The sequence below is a fragment of the Loxodonta africana genome, chromosome 25, assembly GCF_030014295.1.
Source record: "Loxodonta africana isolate mLoxAfr1 chromosome 25, mLoxAfr1.hap2, whole genome shotgun sequence".
NCBI lineage: Eukaryota > Metazoa > Chordata > Mammalia > Proboscidea > Elephantidae > Loxodonta > Loxodonta africana.
The window spans coordinates 2,603,700-2,617,371 of NC_087366.1; the positions used below are offsets into that span (position 1 = coordinate 2,603,700).

The following is a 13,672-nucleotide window of genomic DNA, read 5'->3' on the forward strand; positions in this document are numbered from 1 at the left end:
AAAAGTAGATTGGAACAAGGTTCCCAGTAAAACCCAGTGACATTGAGTCGAGAGCTGCAAACAAAGTAAAGATGAAAATGTTTATGACCATGGGGACCACTTGACTAAACTTTTTTGAGAAAACTCTTGCTTAAAGCTAGAAGAGTCTGAATCCCATATTGCTTTCAAATTCCTTTTTGTCGATGGCTTCCATCTGGAGCTAGCTGAGTTAGTCAAACATATCAAATTGGACTGGGAAAAAGAGGGCGTGCCACAGTTAGCCACTCTGGCTTATAAGTTGTTAGAAATTCTTGAACACAAGACTGAGGAAGCTGAACAGAGAGCTAATGTTAAACAAACTTATGGCCCTGTAATTACAGCAGTTACATACCCATCCTCAAAATTTCTCCGCACAAAACAGGTCCACCTGACATATGGCTAAGACTGGGCCCAGTAACTTGCTCTTTGATACTATTGTAAAAAACTGAGACATTTCAAAAGGGAATGTTTAAAACTAAAAATTAAACTAGGCAACCTAACACCAGACGTAGGCCAGGGGCAAATAGAATGAAGGGACTGTGAGGACAAATCAGAGGCTTTTCCTGTTGCAGCACTGACCTCTCAGGGAGAAACTACTCTTCAAATAAATGAAGAACAATGCAAAATTTTAATTGACACAGGTTTTACCTTATCTGCAATAAACTACACAAATTTAAAAAAGCCTTGCCCTAGAGTAATAAAACCACAAGAGCCGTGGGGGTCACTAATTAAGAACAGATCTTAACCCATTCCCAGCCTTTTTCTGTGTCTTTGGGTCCTATAGAGGACAGGCACCCTTTTTGCCTAGCTTAGATACTCCAGTAAATTTACTACTCAAATGAGATTCTCAAATAAAATTCTAAGGAACAGGAGAAATGTTAGATTTACCAGAAACCAATCAAAAGATAGACCCTTTGATACAATATACCTTCGCTGAAGAAGACTTTTGCTGTTTACAAGCACTTGGGCTACCAGTATGAAACGTCATTCTCCTACTTTATCCAGTTCTATGGAATGTCTTTGTTTGGTACCCAAAAGTTTATGAGCTAATAATTCTACCAATGTTGGTCGGATCCTGTCAGCTGAACCAATTGAACTTCAAATAAATGCCTCTAAACTTTTACCTAAAATTACTCAACACTCTTTAAAAAGAGAAGCCAAAGAAGGACTTGTTCTTATAATTCATGACTTTTTGGCTAAAGGCTTAATAAACCCTTGCAGCAGTCCTTGCAACAGTTTTCCCTGTTAAGAAATCCAACAATTGGGGCAGGAGATTTGTACAAGGCTTATGTGAGATTAATCATATAGTAATTCCAAACTTCCCCCTAGTTCCTAACCCTCACCTACTCCTTTCTAATGTTCACCCTGAAGCCTGTCACTGCACAGTAGTTGCTCTTCGCAGTGCTTTTTTTTTTTTTTAACATCTCAGTCCATCTGGAAGTCAATATTTGTTTGCTTCATTTCAGGGACCAACAATTTACCTGAACTGTCATGCCCCAAGATTTTACTGAGTTCCTCACCTATTTTTCTCAAGTTTTACATGTTGATTTACAAACTTTACAGTTCACATTACCTTCTGTCATTACCTTATGACAATATGTGGATGATTAACTGGTCTGTTCTAACTCTCAACAGGCATGTCTTACCAACAGTATTCTCTTTTTTACAACATTTGTCCAGAGGAGGTCACGAAGTCTCCAGAGAAAAATTACAGTCAATGAATATTTTGTTAAAAACTTGGAACATATTATTTCAGCAAAAGGGGTCACTATAGACCACAAAAGAAAAGAGATCATCTTAGCTTATCCTGTCCCTATTACCAAGAAAGAATTAAGAGGATTTCCAGGTCTCTGCAGCCACTGCAGTACTTGGATATCTAATTTTTCTTTGCTAGCTCTAACCACTTTACCATCATCTAAAGAGTTCAGAGCCTGATCCCTTCCAGCTCTCTGAGGATGGAAAAAATGCTATCACTCAACTAAAAGAAGCTCTTAACCACTGTACCACCAAGGCTACACTCTTGCTCTAGAGCTTCCAAACTATAATTTAGAATTTTCACTTTTTGTCCATAAGATTCTGGGAATGCTCCAGGAGTCCTCACTCAAAAGCACAGAGGACAACAAAGACCCACTTGTTATTACATCATCCAGCTGGACCATGTTGCAAGGGGCTACCCTCATTACCTTATAGCAGTCACTGCAACTGCTAGAGGGTCAAGATCACAGAAGATATAGTTTGGGGAAATTTTCTTGATGTTTATGCCCCTCGTAAAGTGTCAGCCCTTTTAAATTCAACACTTAGTCAACACCTGTTGGCCAGCAGGCTAACTTCTTATGAAGTTCTCCTTTGGCCACTTCTAATATTCAGTTACATACTGTAACCTCTCTGAATGCATCTACATTGTTACCTTTACCTAATAATGAGGACCATCCACCCCACAGTTGCTTAAATCGTACTCAGCAGCTTTTTTGTCTCTTAGAAAACTGTTATGGATTTGAATTGTGTCCCCCCAAAAATGTGTGTCAACTTGGCTAGTCCTTAATTCTTAGTATTGTGTGATTATCCACCATTTTGTCATCTGATGTGATTTTCCTATGTGTTATAAATCCTGCCTCTATGTTTATGAGGTGAGATTAGCGACAGTTATGTTAATGATTCAGTACTCAACCTACAAGATTAGGTTGGGTCTTAAATCAATCTCTTTTGAGGTATGAAAGAGAGGAATCAGTAGAGAGACAGGGAAACTTCATTCCACCAAGAAAGCAGAGCCAGGAGCAGAGTGCATCTTTTGGATCTGGGGTTCCTGCACTGAGAATCTTGTTGACAAAGGGAAGACTGATGATAAGTGTTTTTCTCAGAGAGAGAAAGCCTTTCCCTAAAGCTAACACACTAAATTCGAACTACCATCCTACTAGACTGTGAGAGAATAAATCTGTTTGTTAAAGCCATCCACTTGTGGTATTGTTGTTATAGCAGCACTGGATAACTATGACAACAAGATTTACAAGAAACCCCGTTATCAAATCTTGATTTAGTTTTATTTGTAGATGGGTTATACTTAAAGTCTGAACCTACCAGCTCTCAGTACCAGAGGGTTATGCCATGACTACGTCAACTGAGCTCCCCAAAATGGCTGCCTTCCTGAAGTCACTTCAACACAGCAAGCTGAAATAATCACACTCACAAAAGCTTGCAAATTGGCTTTGGTAGACCATCAGTAAGTATTTGTATAGACTCTAGGTATGCTACTAGCATTATTCATTATTTTTGGTATGGTATGCATACAAAACGGGTTCCTCCCTTCTTCTGGGAGCCAAATGCTAAATGGCCCTTCAGTAGAAGATCTCTTAGAAGCCATTCTGCTCCCCTTTGAGACTGCTGTAATTAAAATCCAAGTCCATGAACCCAAAGGGGTTCCACAAAGAGATAATTTAAGGAAACAACTTAGCTGATAGAGCAGCTACACAAGCCGCTTTCCAATCACCCTTCAGTGATGTCACCCTCATTCATAACCATGATAATTCCACTCATGATCATGATGAAAAGGAGGAAATAGATAATATTAATAGAACAGTTAAGTAGCCTGTAAATTTGACACCTATTAAATGTTGCCCACCAAAATTTGAGGGGAAAAAATCTCAGAAGCACTTTTTAAACATCGACAATTAACCGTCACAGATCAAATTAGAGAATGGAAGCAGGCCAGCTGTCATCAGGATCCAACTACTGGATTGTGGATTGGGACCAAAAAAAAAAAAAACTTTTGCCGGAATGCTTACATGTCCCAGTGGTTCAAAATTGCTGGCATGATAATATAGAAATACCAGCAGATAAACTAATCAAGGCTCTAGAAGCTATTTGGCGGTGATATTTCTGCAGCTATAGAGAATGTTTTTTTTTTTCTCATAGTTTTATAAATCACACTCCGAACAGGAGACAGAGTACCCAATAACCAGGGAAACACCCTACCCTTCTTCCCTGTATGTGGCCTCTGCTACTTTCCAATGGGTTGCTCAGCTGCAGAGATAATAGCTCATTACTGCCTGAATTTGCCATCTTGTACCTCAGATATGAAAGACAGCAGACAGGGAGTAAGTGAAAGCAACTTCACAGCTCTCCCAACAGGAGACAAATTACTCTGTAACCAGGGATACACGCTTTCCCACTCCCCACCCTTCTTCCCTCTATGTGGCCTCTGTTGCTTTGCAACAGTGCATGGTCACTCGACAGGAGAGATAACATCTCACTGCAGCCTGGTTTGACCCTCCTGCCACTGGCTGAGCCTTTCACTACCTTTTTTGTTTATTTGATTTTGCTATTGTTTTTCTTGGGGTGTGGCTTTTTTGTTGCTTTTCTCTCTCTCGCTTCTTCCATTCATTTCTCCCCAAAACACCCATGATGTGCTGTTCCCTCCCCTTCTTGATGGGCTGTGTGCCACACCCCCCAGCTAAAGCCACTGGTGCACAGCCACCCCAGGTCTGCATCACCCCTGCCAATAGGCTCCCTCAGAGCCATTTTTTATTTTCTTTTTTTCAGTTTCTTCTCTCTCCCTCCCTTCCTTTTTCCCCCCAAGGTAGCCCCATGTGATGTCCCTGCCCCTTTGTGGCAGGCTGTGCCACATCACTCTGATAAGGACACACTGGCACATGGCCTCCTGGATTCAGGTTGCCCCTTTCAGCAGGCTCCCTCAGAGCTGTTTTTTTTTTTTTTTCTCCAGTTTATTCTCTCTCCCTCCCTTCCTTCCTTTCCTTTCTCCCTCCAAGCTAGCCCTGTGTGATATCCCCACCCCTTCTGGGGAGGCTGTACCATTCCACCCTGCTAGACAGCCACTGGTGCACAGCCTCATGGGTCAATGTTGCCCCCTCCAGCAGACTCCCTCAGTTCCTTTCTTTTCTTTTCTGGTTTCTTCTCCCTTCCTTTCTTTCCTTTCTCCAGCCCACCTATCCCTCACACCTTCTAAATGGCAATATTGCACTGTTTGGCTAAAGAGCCAGTATCACTTGGCCTCCCCAGGTCCAAGCTTCCCCCAACGGCCGGTTCCTTCAGTTCAATATTTTCTTCTTTGTTTTTTTTGTTTGTTCCTTCTCTCCCTATCCCTTCCTTCCTTTCCCCTCTCCTGCCCTTTTCTCAACAGGCTGAGACACACCACTCAGCTAGGGAGCTACCAGCACAAGGACTTGCCAGATCTGCCATGCCCCCGCCTCCCAAATTCTAAAATGCCTTCATTTTATTTACTTTTTATCTTTTTTTCTTCCTTCCTTTCTTTTCTTTTTGCATTTTTCTCTCTTTTCTTTCGCTCACCCCTTAGCTCTTCACATCACATCTTCTCACTTCTGTTTTGCCTATCTGCACCAAATGCCAAGGGTCGTGCACCTGAGAAACCACGGATATGGTCCCCTTGAGCCCACCCTGCACTACTTGCTGGCCCAGCCCTAGCAGCCCCAGTCTGCCTTTGCCCCGCACTGGACCCACCCTTCTACACCATGGCTGAGTTACCGGCCCTGCCCACCTGGATGACTTGGTGAGAAGTATCATGCCCACAGGTGAGCAAGCAACAAAACACGCCCAGACCACCTGCCCGAACATAACCAAATAAAACAAAAAAAACAGGATGAAACAAAGAAATATACAATCAACAATAGATGAAGAAAATAATTCCAGAATGGCCAGGGACAACAGACATTATCAAAACATATTTTAAAAAAAGGAGAGGATGGCTCCAGAAATCAACCAAAATAAAACATCAGTGCCTTTCCAGTAGAAAAATAGGCACTGGAACTACCTGATAAGGAATTCAAAACTCTTAATATTCAGGGCTTCCAAGAGATGAAGGAAAATGCAGACAAGAATAAGGAAAAGCTAGAAAAAATAATAGAAAATGTGGCAAAATCAGGGAAAACACAGACAAGGCAATGGAAAAATTCAGGAAAATAATACATCAATATCATGTCAAAATAAGCAAACAACTAGAAATCATAGAAAATCAGGAATTAGAAATTCAAAAGATAAACTACAAGATTTCAAAAATGAACAACACAATTGAAGGTTTTAGGAGCAAATTTGAAACAATGGAAGACGTGATCAGTGAAATTAGGGACAAATCCTTGGATACCACATTGTTTGAGAAAAAAATCAGAGAAAATAATGAACCAAATTGAAGAAACCCTGAGAACAATGTGACATATAATCAAAGGCAAAAATTTGCGTGTTATCAGAGTTCCAGAACAGGGGGAGAATATGAAAAACAAGGATCATTGAAGATTTGCTGACAGAAAACTTCCCTGGTATCATGAAAGAATGAAAAGCTGACCATCCAAGGAGCTCAAAGAACCCCATATAGAATAGACCCCAAAGATAATCACTCAGGCATATCATAATCACTCTCATTAATACCAAAGACAAAGAAAGAATCCTGACAGCTGCTCATGAAAAACCAAGAGTCGCATGCAGAGGGAAAACAATAAGACTAAGCTCTCATTACTTGGCAGAAACCATGCAAACAAGAAGGCAAGGGGGTGATACATATAAAGCCTTGAAAGAAAAAAAAAACGCCAACCAAGAATAATATATCCTGCAAAACTCTCAGTCAAATTTGATTACAAAATTACATTTGCAGATAAACAGAAATTAAGGTAACATGTAAAATCCAAACCAGGCTTACAAGAATTATTAAAGGAAAGCTTTAGTTAGAGAACCAACAACATCAGACAACAGCATGAATCTAGGACACAGGACAGCATCAGCCACATACCAACCTAGGTGAAGAACTCTCAAGGATGAAACAAAACTAAAATATTTACAACAGGGAACCAGATACATCAATCTGTAAATGACAACAATGTCAGAACAATAAAAGAGGGAATAAAAGGTGTGGATATAGAACTTTCAAATGGAGCATAAGTCAAGTCATTATCAAATAATACAAGACTGGTCTAAACTTAGGAAGAAGGGGTAAATTTCAAGGTAACCACAAAGAAAGGTAACAAACCTACTCATCAAAATAAAGAAGAAAAACATAAAGTCTTAGTAAACACAAAATCTACAATGGAAGAAACAAACAAACAGAAAAAAGTCCACAAATGAAAATAATTCAACACAGGAGAGTCAGAGGACAAAGAAAACTTCAGCACCACATGCACAAAAAAAGCTCTACAAAATGAAAACAATAAACTCACACCTATTCATAATCACATTGAATTTAAATGCCTTAAATGCACCCACAAAAAGAAAGAGTGACCAAACGGATTAAAAAAAAAAAAAAAAGTATCCATCAATATGTCAAGAGACAACTTAGAAAGAAGGACATAAATATATTAAAAATCAAAGGATGGAAAAAACTATATCAAGCCAACAACAACCAAAAAAGAGCAGAAATGGCAATACTAATCTCAAATAAAATAGACTTTGAAACAAAATCCACCTTAAAACACAAAGAAGGACATTATATAATGATTAAAGGGACAATCCATGAGGACACAACCATTATAAACGTCTTAGGCTGGGTTCCCTAGAGAAGCAAAACCAGTAACTCATATAATATATATATATATATATATATATATATATATATATATATATATATATATATATATATATATATATAGACAGAGAGATTATGCCAAGGAAATGTCTCACATGGTTGTACAGGCTGTAACATCCCTAGTCCATGGGTCATGATAGGGGCTTCTCCTGACTCATGTAGCCATAGGGGCTGGTGAACCCAAGATCAGCAGGTCAGGGAGCAGGGCTGTTGCTCATAGTCTATGAAGATCAACCAATCCCAAGATCAACAGGAAAGACTGCAGGGAAGCTGCTACCTCAAGTCCCAAGAACTGGAGATCAGATGAACAGAAGCCAGCTGCAGGATCCAGAATGAGCAAAAGCCCCTGAGCTCTGCCAGAATTTCCACCCACACTCAAGAGAGGCCACATGTCCAAAGAAACCCCCTTTCAACTAATTGGCTACTCACAGCAGATCCCATCATGGGGGTGATCACATATCAAATCTCAACTGAGAAGGGACCACACATCACATGAATGCCAAAACACTGAAAATCATAGCCCAGGCAAATTGACACACAATCATAACCATCACAATAAATATCTAAGCACCCAATGACAGAACTCCAAAATACATAAAACAAACTTTAACAGCACAGAAAAAAGAAATTGACAGTTCCACAATAATAGTAGGAGGCTTCAACACACCACTCTTGGTAAAAGACAGAACATCTAGAAAGAAAATCAACAAAGATACAGAAGATGTAAAGGCCACAATCAAACAACTTGACCTCATATAAGGAACACTCCACCCAACAGTAACAAAGTACACATTCTTATTCAGTGCACATGAAATGCTCTCCAGAATAGACCACATTTTAGGCCACAAAGCAACCCTCAACAAAATCCAGAACCTGAGATTGTACAAAGCATCTCATCTGATTACAATGCCATTAAAGTAAAAATTAATAACAGGAAGAACTAGGGAAAAAAAATCAAATACATAGAAACTGAATAACACACTTTTTTAAATGCTACTTGATAAAAGAAGAAGTCAAAGATGGAATCAAAAAATTTCTGAAATCAAACAAGAATGAAAACACATCATACCAAAACCTTTGGGACACAGCAAAGACAGTGCTCAGAGTTTAATTTATAGCAATAGGCGCACATCTCAAAAGACAAGAAAGGAACTAGATTAAAACATTAGCTATATATCTCAAACAAATAGAAAGAGAACAGCAAAAGAGGCCCACGGCCACCAGAAGAAATAATAAAGATTAGAGCAGCAATAAATGAAATAAAAAAAATAGAGAATAGAAAATAAAAAGAATCAGCAAAACCAAAAGTCGGTTCGTTGCAAGGATCAACAAAATCAACAAACCACTGGCCAAATTGACAAAAGGAAAACAGGAGAGGAAACAAATAACCCAAATAAGAAAAGAAACAGGAGACATCTGGAGGACATTATGCTGAGTGAAATAAATCAATTACAAAAGAATAAATATTGTATGAGATCACTACTATAAAAACTCATAACAGGGTTCACACGCAAAAAGAGACAATCTTTGATGGCTATGAGGCGGGGGGGAAGGGATGGAAAAACACTAAATAGACAATAGATAAGTGGTAACTTTGGTGAAGGGTAAGACAGTACACAATGCTGGGGAACCCAGCACAACTTGTGTCCAAGGCAAAGTCATGGAAGCTGCATAGACACATCCAAATTCCCTGAGGAACTGAATTACTGGGCTGAGGGCTGTGGGGACCATGGTCTTGGGGATCATTTAGCTCTATTAGCATAACATAATCTCTAAGAAAATGTTCTACATTCTACTTTGGTGAGTAGCGTCTGGGGTTTTAAAAGCTTGTTAGAGGCCAACTAAGACACTCCGCTGTCCTCACCCTGTGGGGAGCAAAGGAGGATGAAGAAAACCAAAGACACAAGGGAAAGATTAGTCTAAACAACTAATGGACCACAACTACTACAGCCTCCGCAATTCAAGACTGAGTCCAGCACAACTAGATGGTGTCTGGCTACCATCACTGACAACTCTGAAAGAGATCACAAAAGAGGGTCCCGGACAGAGCTGGAGAAAAATGTAGAACAAAATTCTAACTCACAAAAAAGACCAGACTTACTGGCCTGACAGAGACCGGAGAAGCCCGAGAGTATTTGCCCCCCGAACCCCGATACCCTTTTAGCTCAGTAATGAAGTCGCTCCTGGGGTTCACCCTTCAGGCAAAGATTAGACAGTCCCATAAAACAAAATGAGGTTAAAGGGGCACACCAGCCCAGGGGCAAGGACTAGAAGGCAGGAGGGGACAGGAAACTGCTAATAGGGAACCAAAGGTCAAGAAGGGGAGAATGTTGACATGTCTTGGAGTTGGTAACCAATGTTACAAAACAATATGTGCACTAATCGTTTAATGAGAAGCTAGTCTGTTCTGTAAACCTTCATCTAAAGTACAATTAAAAAAAAAAAAGAAGAAATGTGGGACATTACAATAGACCCAACTAAAATATAAAGGATCATAACCGAGTACTATAAAAAACTACACCCCAACAAATTTAAAAGCCTAGAGGAAATGGACAAATTTCTAGAAACATACTTCCTACCTACTGAAACTAACACAAACTGAGGCTGAAAATCTGAACAGGCCCATAACAAGAGAAGAGATTAAAAAAAAAAAAAAAAAACTCCCAACAACAACAAAAAAACCCTGGCCCCCATGGCTTCACTGGAGAATTCTACCAAGCATTCAGAGAAGATTTTGCACCAGTACTACTCAAACTATTTCAGAACATAGAAAAGGAAGGGATACTTCCAAATTCATTCTATGAAGCCAGCATAACCCTGATACCAAAACCAAGCAAATATATCACAAAAAGGAAGATTACAGACCGATATCTCTCATGAATACAGGTGTAAAAATTCTAGCTAATAAAATTCAGCAGCATATAAAAATGAATACACCCCTACCAAGTGGGATTCATACCAGGTGTGCAAGGATGGCTCAACATTATAAAATCAACCAATGAAATTGACCACATAAACAAAAATAATCATATGATAATCTCAATCAACACAGAAAAGGCATTCCATAAAGTCTAACCCTGATAAAAATTCTCAATAACTCCCGTGATTAGACCATGGTCTTGGGCAACACCTAGGTCAGTTGGTATAACATAGTTTCATGAACTGAATTATTGAAGCTGTCAACTAATAGGTCCTTGTTCAGCAGACTAGCAAAATGAAATCAGCCAGATGCAGGGTTGGAAGAATAAAAAAAAAAAAGAAGAAGAATAGAAAGGTTTATTCACAGTTTGCAAACTGGGAGGCAGGCAGGGTCTCGTGACCTAAGTCTGCCAGCTCCCTGAACTAAGGCAGGTTTGTTCCTTGTGTAGGGAGTGACATACATATGCATGAACAGTAAGGGAAGGATCTTCAGTCTTGTGATGCGTGCCCAGTTTGCATAATTTTTGTGAATGAGATTTTGCGCACGGCCCTAAAAAAAAATGGTGGCAGCTCACTACTGCCACCCCAGGAAGGTCATATAGTGGGTAGATTCGAAGTTATTATGGCTGAGCCTTGGCCTCCTGCCAGGAGAACAGAGGAAACCTGGGGAATCAACAAATCATGGTGAGGTGTAAAAGTTGTAACAAAAATGTAGCAAGAGTAGACTTTTCTGAAAAACAATTATGGGATGATTAATAACCCTCTCATCCCCTCCTCTAATACTCGTCCCTTTAACCTTAAAGGGAAATAGGGGTGAAGGTCATTCTTCTGTAACTTCTTCAAGCTGAATAGGGGCATTGGTCTATGTCTATAGGGCCCTCATAGAATTGACTCACAGGTTCATCTGGAGGGGTAGGTCAAAAGCCTTGTTGGAGCATCATTTGCAAATGGAATTTTTCAATCCTAGAAGACACAACTCTAACAAGAAGCTTGAATATACAGGGACCAAAGAAGTGCAACCAGGGGACCCAACAGAGGAAGAAACCAAGTGAGTGAGGGAAGTGCATTTTTTATGGCCTGCCATATATCCTGGGCATTTGATCCTTGGTTAAAACTATGGAGCCACAGGGCCTGATAATATATCTTTTTTACATTGATCTCAACCTGGCCAGAGGAATTTATATATGTGCAGCAAGAGGTGTTTGCTACTGCACACATTCCTCCTTGTACTGCCAGCAGGTAGTCCAGTACAATCCAGTGGCCCAAGACCACTTTGTTCAGGGAGTGAGTCTAAGGATTTTTGTTGAGTTTCTATTGCCCGGCCTGTGGACCACGCTATGGTCTCAATGGTCTGGGTTAAATTTTTTAAATTTGCCTCATTATAGGCAAATCCTCTTCAGGGGGGTGAGCATTTCTATAGCGGCTCCAATTCCTGCCAGGATCAGTACTAAAATCTATTTGTGTTGGGTGCTGCTTCAGGGAACAAGGATACATATAGAAGCCTGGGTTGGCTTTAAGAAGCCTAAAGTACATTCTCCCCCATGAATCATGGGGCCTAGGCACTCAAGGATCTACCCATCAGGATGAAACTTAGTTGGGGAGGAACTGCTAGGTAGTGGGGAGTAACCACACACCCAGGCATATCCTTGTGGGGCACAGAGAGAGAGATTCCAAGGCATGGTGGTCAGATTATCTCGGTCCTCCCTGAGCCACCTGTTCTCAGAAAGATTTTGTCCCAACAGGCCAAAATAGCTGGGGCTAGGTGAAAAGGTGATTTGTGTGCTCGACAATCCCACTGGAATGAATTACAGGATTGTTTTGCCTTTTCTTTTTGGACGGAGGTGTTGAAGTTGAGCGCCCAACTCACCTCCTCCCAAACACTCACTAGACAAGCTCCCTTGCCCTTTTGGACTGTGCTCACGGAACAGCATGTTTGAGCAGTGCTGTTGGCATTTTAAGGAGATTTCACAATCCTGGAGGTGGGAGATGTTCCAATTATCCATTAAAGTCAAGTTTTCTATCTGGGCCTGGGCCGTGATGTAGGTCATGTTTAGTTCCTGTTTGAGCCATATGTTGAAGGACACGCCTGCTGGGTAGGTCTTGTTGAGGACTCCTGTAGAGTTAAACCCAATCATGGGAGATTTAATGAAAGGGAGGAGCAAAGGGTCTCTGGGGGGGAAGCTGGTATAGTTGACAGTGGGGTGGCACCTGGGGGCAGTTAGTCACAGGGGGAATTAGGAAGTGGCTGGCCTTCACTGGTGGCTTTTGAAACTTGGTAAAAATAATTATTTTCCCAGTGTTCGGAGCCCTGTGCCGAAGGGGATAGTGTAGAGAGACTCAGGAGGACTGTAAGAAGGGGTTTCGTCTTAAGAATTTTCTATTCACAAAAGCAATTAATTGAGAATTAAACCTTTAACACCAAGGGAAGTAAGTGAATCTAAAAATGGGCAGCTGGCAAGCAAAAGCCAAACAGAATATTAGGCAAAGAGCTATAGCAAAGGCAATTCCTAAGATCTCGACTACGTTCATTATTAGCAGAAAGTTTTACTTATCAGGTCTGGGCCTTTGGAACAACAGCTTGAGTCGTTCTCATGGCTCTACCATCCAGTCAGACTCCGTGATCTTGTTGTCTGCTTGGGGCAGCTGTTGCTTTTACTCAGGAATCATGGTTTTATTCCTTCAAGCTTCAGAGAAGGATATGTGGTTAGCAACACCAAGTAGGGTCTCTCCCCTATTGGCTAGAAGTCTCAATCCTCCTTCCAATGTTTTAATAAGACCCAATCACCTGGTAAGAAGGGGTATAAGGACCCATCAGGAGGGTCCAGCAGCCTCCAGGTCGTATAGTCTTTTATTTCAGTTAAGGAGGCTTGAATTTGTGAGAGAAAAGCCTCAATCTGACCTTTAGGATCTACTTCACTGTTAGGAAACTGAGCATGGTCTATTTGGAAGGGTCTCCCATACATCGTTACATGGGTGGGCCCATACATCATTACATACAGACTTAAATTAAGCCTCCTTCTAGGGGCTATATGAATCCTCAAGAGAGCCAGTGGTAGGGCCTTTATCAATTCTAGTCGTTTCTTGACATATTTTTGATATAGTTTCCTTCAGGGTATGATCCATTTTTCCTACCTGTCCAGAAGACTGTGGTCTCCAGGCAGCATGTAGCCTCCAAGTAATGTTGAGTGCCTTTGA

The 13,672-nt window shown here is 40.7% G+C and overlaps 1 protein-coding gene across 1 annotated transcript in view; it reads right to left on the bottom strand.

Moving 5' to 3' along the window:
- Positions 1–13,440, bottom strand: part of LOC100655362 (complement factor H-related protein 1-like) — a 30,166-nt gene extending 16,726 nt beyond the window's left edge. Inside the window, exons 1-2 of the mRNA XM_010591098.3 lie at positions 13,263–13,440; positions 12,345–12,590 (exon numbers count right to left, since the gene is read on the bottom strand). Of these exons, the coding sequence (XP_010589400.1) occupies positions 12,345–12,590; positions 13,263–13,440 (424 nt within the window). The remainder of the gene's footprint in view (positions 1–12,344; positions 12,591–13,262) is intronic.
- Positions 13,441–13,672: the final 232 nt, after the last annotated feature.